Source organism: Arvicanthis niloticus, chromosome 12 (assembly GCF_011762505.2).
Source record: "Arvicanthis niloticus isolate mArvNil1 chromosome 12, mArvNil1.pat.X, whole genome shotgun sequence".
Taxonomy (NCBI): Eukaryota; Metazoa; Chordata; class Mammalia; order Rodentia; family Muridae; genus Arvicanthis; species Arvicanthis niloticus.
The window spans coordinates 43,771,944-43,785,182 of NC_047669.1; the positions used below are offsets into that span (position 1 = coordinate 43,771,944).

A 13,239-nucleotide genomic window follows, 5' to 3' on the forward strand; every position below is an offset into this window, starting at 1 on the left:
CCTTCTGGAACCAAGGGAGGGCTGCTGTATTCATCATTCACTCGGGGCTTAAGCCAAAGGAGCTTTTCACCCAGTTGCAGATAAAACACAACACCAGGAGATTTCCCCCAGGAGAAACTGGGAAAGGCCACTAGACTGGACTAAACATGTATGGACTAAAACATCTGTACATACTTATGGGTGGGAAACCTTCATCCTAGCATCTTATCAGCGCTCATCGTGGAAACAGGAAGCACAAGTTTCCTGAGTTCTACTCTAACAGTATCAGGAGACACTGGTAAACACTACCAGCTCTTAGGCTCCTGTGTGAACCTCACTCCTTTATAAAGATCACACCCACGGGTGCCTAATGCAATGTGGGCACAGGTGATTCACCAAATATGCTGCCTGTAAAAAGTATAGCCTTCACCTGAGCTAAGCAGTAAAGGTGGGACCTTCCAAATGGATACACTGTAACAGCCTCATAGTTTGGGAAGTTCTGATTCAGAAACTTGAAAAACATGAAGCCCAAGAAGGCTGCCTATTGCCTGTTATTCTTTCTTCATTCCTCTGAAGCAGTGAATTAAAAACAAAAAAGAAAAAAAAAAAAAAAACTTTTCCCACAGCACAGAGCTGTCCACTGTCAGCCACTCTTCAGTTCTCTGCCTTCTCTTTCTATGAGTATACAATGCTAGGGAGAGGAATTCCACGGTAAGTGGAGTGAGTCTATGAACATACTGTTGAGTTTAGTGAGGATAAAATAAATAGAGGGTAAATTTCACAGAAAGCTTAAGACTGTCTAATCTGTCTTTCATAATAACCAAGTTGTTTGAAGCTTGTTTTGAGCTATATTTGACTGAGAAAAAGAATGAACAATACAAAGACCTTAATCTTAAATGGATCACGGTTACTGTATCTATTTCATAATGACCATTAAGAAATTATATATCACCAGTTTTGCTGCATTCAGATTCCTCAAAATGGAAAAGGGATGAAGAAGGGCCACATTGTAGCATTCACATACAAAGCTAACCAGCTAAAAGTCCATGAGAGAGGTGGGCAACACGACCAGCAAGTCCTTTATCTTCTAAGTGGGAACATTGTGTTTTTCTTCTTGACTGCCATATAAAGCTGTGTGTGTGTGTGTTTTCTATCAGAGGCCATTCATATGAAACTGTGAGTGTGTATTTTGTATTATGGGCCATTCATATAAAACTGTGAATGTGTGTTCTCTATCAGAGGCCATTGATATGAAACTGTATTTTTTTATCAGCCATTCACATAAAACTGAGTGTGTGTTCTCTATCATAGGCCATTTTTCACTTTTTTTTAAAAAACCACTTTAGAAAATAATACTGATCACACTAAATTTTAACAGAGAATCCTTTTTAAGGCAGAACACCAGTTTTAAATCCATCTAGTTCACACGGGAAAACATTTAGGTTACAGAGAGGGAAAAAGAAAAAAAGTCTATAGCAAAGTTTTAACAATGCACATGTGTTCACAAACCAGAGAACATAATAAACACAATAGAATAAAAATGTGTCTGGCCAAACTGTGTATGTCTGTTTAACGCAGAGCATATTTTAAATTCAGGGATAAGTAACTAATGATTATTGGAATGCTAGACCCAAGTATCAATATGGCCTATATATCTGCAATAGTTTTCTTCTACTCTCATTTGGCTGACATGGCAGTCATGAATTTGTATCACAAGCCACAAATATAGAACTATAGTAGGTGACTATAGACAGGTCACACACACCTATAAATATTTTTAAAGCATTGTTCGCTACAGGGGCATAAACAAGTTGTACAATGTTACATTGATATTTGACATTAAAATGAACTACATTCAAAATAACCACTGTGTGAAGGGAGACATGAGAATGTTTTTGGGTGGGTACCAGCACTGACCTCTCAACTTTCAACAGCCAATCAGCTTTGAGCTAAGTTTCTCTTTGGTGTTTTTACTCCCAAAGAACACAAATACCAAAGTAAGCGCTAGCCTGCGTACAAGTTTTCTAGGGTTTTACTGCAGTAATGCTGATTGAAGCTGGGGTCACAGCAACACCCCTGTGTTTGGAGGGTTTCATCAAGAGTGGTTCCAGGACAGGGGAGCACAACTGTTAACACTTGTGACTCTGGGATCACAGCCTCACTCTTACTCCTTTAATATGATAACATCACCAAGGCCCTCAGAACATAAGTTAGCCAACAATAATAGATGAACAGAATAACAGATTTAAAAACCAGGCCTTCACTCATGTTCGTAATCTATATAAAAAAAAGAAAAGGAAGAAAGAAAAAAAGAAAAGAAGAGAAGAGAAGAGAAGAGAAGAGAAGAGAAGAGAAGAGAAGAGAAATTAACCTTGCAATTCTTCTACAATGTTTTAGGAATGCTAGGTATTACGTTTTCGAATTAAATACACAATATTGTTTCTATTTCAAATCTTTAAAACCAGTATGTGGGCTGTCACTACTAAGTTATACATTTTATTTTCTACATCACAGAATGAAGATAGTCTGTAAGGTTAAGGTTGGCGACTTTGTCTTGTTTAGCACATTTTTTTGAGCTAATCTTTACAAGTAGACTAATAAATCATGTACTGAAAATATGACACTCACACTCCACCAATGACACGAATTGATCCAATGCTGTGGAAGTCCTTATCACTTTTTAAAAACTTAGGGACAGAATCTATATGTTCACTAAACTCTTTGGTATGTCCACGGAAGTGAGATTTCTCATAAATGATAACCTGAAAAACATGAAACTGTTATTTAATGTGCTCATATTATACCATGGATACATTTTGAATTACATAAGTGGCATGAAAGACAAAACATGAATAGGGAACAATATCTGCCTTTTTATCTACTTTTACGACTTAAAATAGCATTTGGTATTCAGGAAGAATGAAATTCTCAGAGCCTACCGCTAACTCTCACAGTTCTCTCTAGTCACTCAAACGTTAGGACCACTATGCAGGCTCAACTGATGATTCCCGAATTTTCCTTGTATCATTTGTGTGCTGTGGAGCTGCCTTGTGTCCCATAAGAAGTGAAAACATATGGAGCTTCCGGTACATAAAACCAAATCACCTACTGAGTTCAAAAACCAAACACTCCTTCAAACACTGGCTGCTTTTTATAGTTGTTGATATTTGCTGAAGAGGAAGAGGTGTAAGGTTTTAAACTTCAAATGCAATCCTCTCTGACATTGGGAAATGACTGGAAACTCAAGTGTTCTGCTAACTGGACGTTGGGTTCAATCTGGAGGTGGTATTATGAGTGGGGCAGGGACAGATGGACAGCAGCAGAGAACTGTCACCACACTGTGCTCTCTTTACTATTTTGCTTGTTTTACTTTTCAAGTACCCACTGCCCTAAATGCCCAGCTGTGATAACAGGGTCAATCTGTCCATACTTCATCTGTAGTCCTCGCTGTGACCAACGGAATAACCGGTATACAACTAAACCCTGAGATATTGGTGAGTAAGTCCCTAAGCTTAAATACATATAACTAAATAAAAATTATAATTTGTTCCTAAAGCATTTGTAATATTACAGATATCAATCTTGATGCTTCTACATACTACATTTTCACAAGTATATATTTTTATATGTTATAAATAAAATAGTATATATTTGTTATATATAAACAAAGTCAAAATATACATACATAAATACATACATATATATACACAAACATACATATATACATATATATACACACATACACACACACATACATACAAACACAAACGTACACAATGAAGTTTTATTCAGGCTTTGTACTTGCTGTGTGTGATGATATTCAAGCTAAGTAAAAAGCAGTATTTCTTCATGAATAAGCTCTCATGATATCATCAATGTTAATTAATTTCTAACTGACAAGTTGTGATTACTTATGAAAATCAATCCGCTCATATATGTCTACAACCTGTCAAACTGCAAATGCCCCAGGACATTTCAGCTTCTCACACATGAAGTTGTGATTTGCCACAGCAGAAGTCACGTGGGCAGTGTCACAGGTGACTCTACATTTATTAGTCAGATCAGCAGTTCACGGTATTTGCTGCGTTTTTCATCACCTGGGAAACTTTGAGCATTTTTGACCTCTTTCAAAATCAAAACAGTCTACTGAGAATAGAAACTAGGCTGGAGTCTTTTTAAAATTCAGATGATTCCAGCATGCAGGCAAGGTGTAAAAGATGCATTCGGACATGTGAGTTTTAAAAGACTCCCTCCATGTGACTGAGAAATTTGCAGTCAATTCTATAAATTGTGATGTGGAGCACAGAGAAAGACCGGAGGCACTGGTGGCATCCTACCTTGTGAAAGGGATGAGGGGAGTCTCTCTCCACAGCTACCTCTGGCTCAAGAGGCTACTTCCTACCTCTGAAGGCTGTCTGCATCTTGACCACTGAGCTGACTTTCTTCCCATCACTCCTTACGCACCTTCTGCAGCTCTGTGTCCTTCTCTGTAATGTGTTTGATCCCGTCACCTCCACTACCCACTTTTCACTGCCTCTACCTCTGCTTCCCTTTTCTGCACTCATCCTTACAGACTGACACACGTCCAACAGGAGCTAGGCCGTGCCTCGGTCAGCAACGGCCTCTTTCCAAGCACCAGCCTTGGAAATCCAGCTGCGTTCCACTGGATTCACTTGGGTACCAACTTCAATCTCAGAATCTCCATCACTAAACAGAAATCGAACCTGTCACCTTCCTACACAGTGGGCGATGGGTGGGTCTGTGGAAGATGACCACACAGGCCTCCATCTCTGAACACTGTCTTCACGCCCTTTTCCACAGCATGGGCCCTCAGAAAACCTTCTATACAGTCACTTCCAACTACTGCCGCCTCCACTTGTTAGGTTGGCATGTAGTCAGGTAACTGCATTATATCAATATTTAAAAGATTAGTGGTCAGTCTTTTGAGCCAGCTCAAGACTTACCTTTAAGTTCATAGGCATTTCCACTTTCAGTCCACCCTAAAGATAACAAGATATTTAAAGACAGCGTGAATATATAAAAAGTGAGAAAGTAACAAAGTTATGTGTAAGTTACAAAAATCTCATTAGTTAGGACATGTAGATTATGCAGCAGTCAAAACCTAACTATGGTAAATCCAAAACCCTACAGTAGGCAAAACCGTGGCAGGTTGATCTATATCAGTATAGAGGGGGCAGGGGATTTCAAATCACACACAAGCAATTAAAGACTTGACTTAGCAGCTGTAGAGTATCCCAAACAGAGCAGACCTGCTAAGAGCTACAGAAGTTACACTTGGCAGAACAGATTCCTATGCCCCATAGCCAGTGCATTTCCCAGAACCACTTAGGTTTTCTAAATTTGGTATGGAGATGGCACTGCCCCATCTCCATACCGACACCTCCCAGTTCTGCCAACACAGCTGATAATACCTAATGTCCTTGGGACGTCAAGACTGCACGCTACATATAGCAACACCATTCTCACAAAAAGTCCAAACTCTGCAATGTTAGTGTCAAAATTTGCACATTGTGAGATTTCTGCATTTGTCCTTATTTCTGTTTTCCAAGGCACACAACCAAGCATGTTCTATCACACAGCCTGCGTTTAATTGAATAGTTTGTGTCTCAAAGAGAGTTTGCCACAGCAATGCTGTAGGCACTTATTTATTCTTTAAGAAGGTAAACACTGACAGAGCAACCAACTTATTATCAATGCCAAGTTTCCTATTCATTTTCAAACTGAAACTGACAATCTACTACAACTAATTATTTTTAATTTCTTCTGTGTACCTAGAATTTATTTTTAAAACAAAAATTTAAAAATAATTGTCCTCTAGAGCTTTTTTTTTTCTTTTCTTTTTTTTTTCTTTCTTTTTTTTCTCTTTCCCGAGCCAGGTTTATTTCACTTAAATATTTTCTGATTTTTTTTTTAATTAAATTTGAATCTTTACTTTTTTCACACAGGGGTTATAAACACAAAAAGGCAGGATGTGGGGAAGGGGATGACACAGGAGCATAGTTGTTCAGGGGGAGTACAGATATCTTCCAGAACAAGGTATCAGCTAGGTGAAGGTTCAGGGGACAGGTCACTATGACTCTACCCATGATTCACTTGTCCTTATCTAGGTTGGTATTAGATCCAACCAAGACTGCCTATTTACAAGGTCTATGACTACTCAGGCTGGTAAATTTCCACAGAAGCTGCCTGTTTACAATAGCTTATAGCCATCTGTTTCAGTGTTTTTCCACAGAGACCCAAGACTTTGTGTTAGCAGGCATGTATATCAGGCCTATGGCTGATTTTAGGCTGTCAGTGTATAAGCAGGGCTGCCCTTGACATCTCCTCTCTTCTCCAAGTATAGAAGGGCCATAGCAATTCTAATCTTTCGAAGGCGGGAATAGAGGCCTATCCAGGGTATTCCCAAAACCCATCTCCACACAACCTAAAAGAGGGGACTTCCGCCCCTAGACCAAGCAGAGAGGGGCCACCCAGAACCCCTTCTGACTGGCGATCTGAATTCTCGCTTAGGCTGCAAGGCTAAGCACTGCAAAGGAATATAAAATTTAAAGTATCTTTCTGGGTTCCCTGAGGGACAAGCCTGACTGCATAGGGGTTAATATCAAAAGTATCCCCTCTCCAGGAAAAAAGACATCGGGATGGGTATGGCCCTCATGCCTCACTGGACAACGACAGGAGGACCACAACCATTACAATGTCCCCTTTAATTACTGGAGGTCAGGCCTCTATCCTCACCTTCGCAAGATTACAACTAATTTTCTAATGAGTATCTACAAGACAGACTCCAGACTTCATTAAACATTTAAAATTTCATACAACGATACTTATCAAAAACTGTATGCATTGCAATAGACTTGCCGCGGTTCAAAGCAAATGCAAACATTCTGTATAATACGAGCAGACACACAATATGCAGTTGGGCAGTTCAGTGGTGCATGCATCCTTGGGGCTGAGGGCTATCGGCAATGATCACAGCTGCGTGATCCGCACATGTGGGTGCTGGGGAAGAGGAAGGCCTCTAGTTGAATCTGCTTACCATCTGAAGAGGATGCAGTGATTTCATGTCTGCTGCAGAAATCTCGAAGAGCCCCTGGTCTTCCTCCAAAATTGTAGCTTGCCCCTTAAAATTAATATCTGGGTAGGCCAGCCAACTGAACAAGGTACAAAATGGTCGGTTAAAGTATGACAATGATAGTTTAGCTTGGCTCTCTCAGAGGAAAAAGGACGATCAAGAAATTCCAGGATAGAATTACACTAAAGGGTAACACGGTTAAAGTATTTATATTCATACACTCTCTACCTTCTAACTTGTTTATGAGTATTGTGTATTAATTTCTGCCTTAGAATTTTCTATGACCTGAGATACAAGGCGCCTTTAATGCAGGCAGACCATAACTTAAAAGTCTTTGCTTGCTAGCTCGTACCCTAGGGCCAATCACTCATCACTAGGTGAGTGACACTCGGCCTTTGCCTCTGGGAATGGAGAAGTGGAACAGACCAGTGACTGGCAGTGAGGAGGGAATCAATGGCTAACGTAAGCTAGAAACTGCTCAGGTTCCAAAGTTTTAGGCCAGAGACATGCTTTTATTTCTCAATCCCCAAATGTGTTAGATAAAAAGACAATGTGATCTATCTATCTATCTATCTATCTATCTATCTATCTATCTATCAGCAGGCTGTGCCTGCTCCTGGAAGTCATACATCATAGCCTTAATTGGATCCAAAGAAAGACAGGATCTGTTTTAAGCCAGGAAGTAGTCTTCCTTGGGTTCCCAGGAGCATAAACGACACTAACTGACTAAAACTTCAGAACGCACATGTCATCTACTGAAACATAAGGCAAAACGTTAACGTCGGTGGCCATTAATCACTATAATATAGAAAAGCTGACACATACACTCCTGACTTCACAGTGAAGGACGTAGACTTGGGGATGTTCAGCTCTTCCAGATTGGGGACAGATCGGTGTATGTAGATGGGGCCGAACCCAGGGTCCGACTTGGGGCACAGCTCTATCTCCGGAATGCTGCAATCCTGGAGAAGAAAAATCACCTTTGAAGTCACTGAGAGACACACACAGGCTAGTGCTGTAAACACCCAGGACACACAGTTAACAATGATTTCATTGTGTAGTGGGATTTCTCTGGGAGAACAACACAGGGTGGAACTGGTGATACTTCAGCATGGGCTTTAAACACAGTTTTTCCAGGAGTCATGTGAATAACTTGACAACTATATAAACATTGTGAGAAAAGTTACTGTCACTCGTTTTTGTTTTTTTTTTTTTCTGCTTTGTTTTTAAAAATACTTGTCCCATTAAGAGTGGCTCACTTAGTATAGGGTTGGAGTGCCAAAGGTTTGCAGGTCTTCCTTCTCAGAAGCATAACAAAGCCTTAAGGGAGGAAGGGACAAAAAAAAAAAAAAAAAAAAAATCCCGGAGAGGCCCTGGCCCTCCAGTGTGTTTATCTAATTTACATCAACAAAGGAGAAGGAACTGGAAGTGAGGAAAAAGGAAATGGGTTTGCCTCCTTATGAGGCTGTGCTGTTTTTCAGTGCAAGTTGACTTATTATGATATTTGACTCTACCCTGGCCTTTAAAAATGAGACACTTGCTGTCAGCCTGCCCCGGCAGAACTCCCTTTAAAATGACACTTGCCTAGCCCTTTTTAACCTAATTTGACTGCTGCTGCAAACTGCAACCATAGCCCTAACTCAGAAGCAGGAGTCAGGCAGGAGTGTCTTTAAACAACCCACCTTCTAAGAATGTTCCTTCCCCTGAGATACTCTCGGGATCAGTGCACACCAGAGTGCTCTTTGTCTCTGCTTTTCTAAGGAATCAAGACGCACAGGCACTTCCCAGAGTTCTGCAGTCACACCTTGGCCACTTCGTTTATCTCCACCCAACTTGGATCTGTGGTAGTTTTATACGCTGCGTTCATGATGCATCTAAATAGACAACCCTCTTTATAAAGGGTAATCTCTTACAATACCTAAAATTCTCTTGAGTGATGGTTAAAATATTGTCCTTTCTTAAGGGATTAGAATCACAATGATTTATCTCTTTTCTAAATCTACAGATACCATTCTGTCCAAACACATAACCCTCGGTGCTTAGTTCTACAATTCAAATGTCGGTAACCAAGTCTCACCTCTACCACTTGAAATTCATATGAAGGCATTTTAATAAAATGAGCACATGTGATAATCATCAGAGACATCGCTAACTACGGACTGGACAACTTCCTTTTGGGGGTTGCTATTCCACGCATGGAGTTCTCAATCATTGTCATCAATAAATGAAGTAAGACATTAACTAGAATATGCTATTCTAGGGAATTACGTGCCCAACAGATGATAACAGTCAAAATGTGTTACCACAACTGTCTTCCCAAAATGATACAATTTAGGTAGAGAAAAGCACTCCCCACCATAAACAGACCAAAGTATCAACAGAGCATGTTCATTATGTATAAGCATGACATATAAATTGTGATGTTCGCCTTAAAATACAGTTCTGAAAGCAATTAAATGTATACGTCTCCTTTTCAGAAATAGGTTCTAAGTTTCAGTAAACTAAAGTTAATCGGCCTTCAATATTAAACGAACAAAAAGGAAAAAGTCTACTTCCTTCTCAAGTCTCACTTCACAATTAGGCAGAAATGCCCAGACCGGTCACCTGTCAGTCTTCAATGGTCCTTTGTGTACTGTGCTGCTAATGCTACTTCAAATGCTGCTATATTAATGTTCCCCCGGGGAGCAGAGGTACAGTAGTGGAATACATAACTAAACGTCTCACAAAAACAAGTTTCCTCCGCATTGTGTTACACAAACAATGTCTGGGTGGTGGACTCTGAAAGGGAAAAAGCTAAGAGGCATTTGTGCCTCCAGTAACGCAGAAGGAGGCAGCAAGGCAGCCAAAGCATAATGCCTGCTTGACGAGAGAGGGGAAAAAAAAAGAAAAGGAAGAAGAAAACAAACCCAGAAGCCTTTGGTCCTCAGATACTACAAACCCAGTTTTCACTCAAGTCGGTTGAAAAAGACTTCACTAAGCCGTCTCTGGGGAGGGTAGTCACAAAAATAGCATCTTTTCAAGACTTGTATAATTACTGATGGGCAAAGGCAGCCAAACTCTAACAACGAGAGGATCCTTTATGGTAACCTAGCAACAACAAACAGCTGACTCAGAAGTGGGCAGACTTCATCCCACACTTTCCTACTAACGCCACCTTTTACTCATAATGATTAATATGCTTAAGTCAAGACTAGAGGGGAGAAAAGTAAGAATGAACCATAGTTAACTAAAGGAGTAGAAAAAAGTAGAACTAATTTTCCTCCATGTTACACAAGATGCTTTTAGTCAATCTACCAATGCTCCCTCTTCATGGTTCACTAATGACAGCATTACCTTAAGTGATTTCTAGTCATAATGAAAGGATCATACCTACCTTTAAAACAAGCATACAATGCCCAGGAAACAAGGACATTTACAATACTGACTCTGATTTCAAAAAAGACTGCCCCTGGTGTCACTGTGCTGTCCACAACCCCCCAACCTCTATCTTCACTGGCTGCAAATGCTGGCCTTAAATAGAATTTGCGCCAGCTGAACCTGAAGGGCCCTGCTGAGTCTGTTCATAATCCAGCGAAGACATCATTAAATCAGAGCCTTAAGTTCAGAGGAGAGCAACTGAAACCAAGATGAAGAAGCAAGATAACCTTGGATTAGGCAAGCCTGGGCAGGGCGGGAGCTGCCACGAGAAAGAAGCTATCCCTAGGCAGAATTCCACCATCGCCAGAGAAGCGAGTCTCATGCCCAATTCTCACTCTCTACAATATTCTTGCATTTTCTGTTAGAGGCTTGGTAATTCGATTTTCCTCCCACACTAAACGTTGGTTGGTTTGTTGAGGCCATGTGATCAATCACTCTAAACCACAAAGAAAACGACTCCATGAACAAACAGTGGAAGGCAGGGAGAAACGTGAGCAGAACTCATTTTTGTTCAAAAGGCAGATGTGCAAATACGCATTTAAACTTCCATGCTCAGCAGATTACGTTTGCTTGTGCTCTTGTTTGATCTAATGGAGTTGTAGGAGTGGCCGGTTGCCAAATCTTGCTCACTTTTCTCCCCACGAGGGTTGGCATGGTGCCAAGGAAGGCTCAAGATCACAAGCTACGCAAATCCCAAAAGATTCTACCTACAAATCAGTAATTCATTTGAGGAAATTTTTACCAAGGTAGATAATTAAATGACCATTTAAATGGGCTTTGCAGACACAATCACAGTTAGCTCCAAATATGGAAGAAGACACAATCCCCTCGGCCATGCTAATCTTTGTGCAGTGCCATGAACCTAAGACTCGATAGTCTACCATACCATCTACTCCTTGTTTATCCCTTTAAGATTCTAATTCAGATACCACCTGACTCAGGTAAGGTGCGGATTCCCTACGTGCCAGGGGACCCCAGAGAGTAATTTCCAACTCAAATTCTTCCCCAGGGAGCAGTGTGAAGAAGCAGCGAGGACGACCCCCGGACGGACCAAACCCGCGCGCCGCTGTATACCCGTGTTCAGCGCCGACGTCCCCTGCCGCCGCCATGCCCAAAAGAAAGGCTGAAGGGGATGCTAAAGGAGACAAAGCCAAGGCGAAGGACGAGCCACAGAGAAGATCTGCAAGGTTGTCTGCTAAACCTGCTCCTCCAAAGCCAGAGCCCAAGCCTAAAAAGGCCCCTGCAAAGAAGGGAGAGAAGGTACCCAAGGGGAAGAAGGGGAAAGCCGACGCTAGCAAGGATGCGAATAACCCCGCAGAAAATGGAGATGCCAAAACAGACCAGGCACAGAAAGCTGAAGGTGCCGGAGATGCCAAGTGACGTGTGTGCATTTTTGATAACTGTGTACTTCTGGTGACTGTACAGTTTGAAATACTATTTTTTATCAAGTTTTATAAAAATGCAGAATTTTGTTTTACTTTTTTTTTTTTTTTAAGCTATATTGTTAGCACACAGAACACTTCATTGTTGGGGGGGTGGGGGGAGGATCATGTGTCACTAACAAAATATCTCCCAAGCTGGATTGAGGATAGAAAAGAAAACCTCTTTCCTTGATAATTTTGAAAAGCTTCTGTTGGTTTCCAGGAGAGACGTCCTGGTCTTGACACACGTGGCCACCAAGGCATAAAATGCCTTGTGGTCTGGGGAAACTCTAAATTCATTTTCATATGCTCTTCCCCCTGTACCATCAACAGAGACTTAATTCCATTAAGACCAGAGACCTGTTGGAACCTGGCCCCCCGAAATTGGTTTTCCAGTCTGTTGGGCAATGTGGACTTTACAGTGACATCACTGAGTGTTCTCAGAAGAGCACGGGTTCCTTTTATAAAAGATTGTGGATCTTCAGATTGATAATTCTGCCATATTCATTTCCTGAAAGTCAGGGTCGGCTTGTGAAAAGTTGTTAAACAACATCCTTAATGTGAAATGTCAACCCTCACTCTAAGCTACTCCCCGTTTTCAAAGCATTGAATGAAGATTTTATTGGGTTTTATAGTGGCTTTCTGATTTTGGTAGTCTATACAAGAAGGGAATTTGGAAGTTCTTGTATATTGTTGATTGTCTACCCATGTCCTGCCTGAAATACCATGATTGTTTATGAAAAGGATCTTTAATAAAGCTGATTACAGTTAAAAAAAAAAAAAAATTCTTCCCCAGACTTCAACCAACCTGAAATAAGACCCAAAGCCTCCAATACTTCTCTTCCCAGTGCCCATGACAGTCATCAGGGCCAGAAGCAGTCACAGGTACTTGATAGATATGAATCTTTTTGTAGTTCTAATTGGTATACAATACACGTAGATATTCAATAACTTGAATATTTCTGTATGCTAAGTTTAATTTTTCTCTCCAACTACCCAAAACTTAATTACATGGCAAATAATGAAGAATTTTCCCACACTGGAAAATCACTGGGGTGCACACTTCATACCTCAGCACCAAATATACATCACTCCTGTCTTGTGCACCCCAACTCCTGTGTTCCTCAGCCTCCCAAATTCACAACCTCAATTTTTAAATTATTGTTTTACATACATACATACATACATACATACATACATACACACACACCCTCCATATCTATGGTCACCACATTAGTAACTGGACTGTATCATGTCTTACATGGTTTTCTGAGGGAAATATCAAGGACATAGAGAAGAGACCCTGCTCTAATCTAAGGTCTGCCCTAA

General features: G+C 40.7%; 2 protein-coding genes across 3 annotated transcripts in view; one reads left to right on the forward strand and one right to left on the reverse strand.

The window, feature by feature from the left end:
- Crybg3 (crystallin beta-gamma domain containing 3) overlaps positions 1-13,239 on the reverse strand; it is a 112,816-nt gene that overhangs the window by 44,948 nt on the left and 54,629 nt on the right. The window contains exons 8-11 of one of the 2 annotated variants that reach the window (XM_034514839.2): positions 7,898-8,034; positions 7,037-7,151; positions 4,944-4,979; positions 2,608-2,741 (exon numbers count right to left, since the gene is read on the reverse strand). In XM_034514839.2, the coding sequence (XP_034370730.1) occupies positions 2,608-2,741; positions 4,944-4,979; positions 7,037-7,151; positions 7,898-8,034 (422 nt within the window). The remainder of the gene's footprint in view (positions 1-2,607; positions 2,742-4,943; positions 4,980-7,036; positions 7,152-7,897; positions 8,035-13,239) is intronic. The other variant, XR_013113611.1, reaches the window with a different exon arrangement.
- On the forward strand, positions 11,503-11,949 carry LOC117717590 (non-histone chromosomal protein HMG-17). The gene has a single exon (XM_034514841.2). The coding sequence runs from the start codon at positions 11,597-11,599 to the stop codon at positions 11,867-11,869; it is 273 nt and encodes a 90-aa protein (XP_034370732.1). The 5' UTR covers positions 11,503-11,596; the 3' UTR covers positions 11,870-11,949.

Bases quoted from the DNA above. Each gene is read 5' to 3' on its own strand.
- LOC117717590 (XM_034514841.2), top strand. From the start codon at position 11,597: ATGCCCAAAAGAAAGGCTGAAGGGGATGCTAAAGGAGACAAAGCCAAG.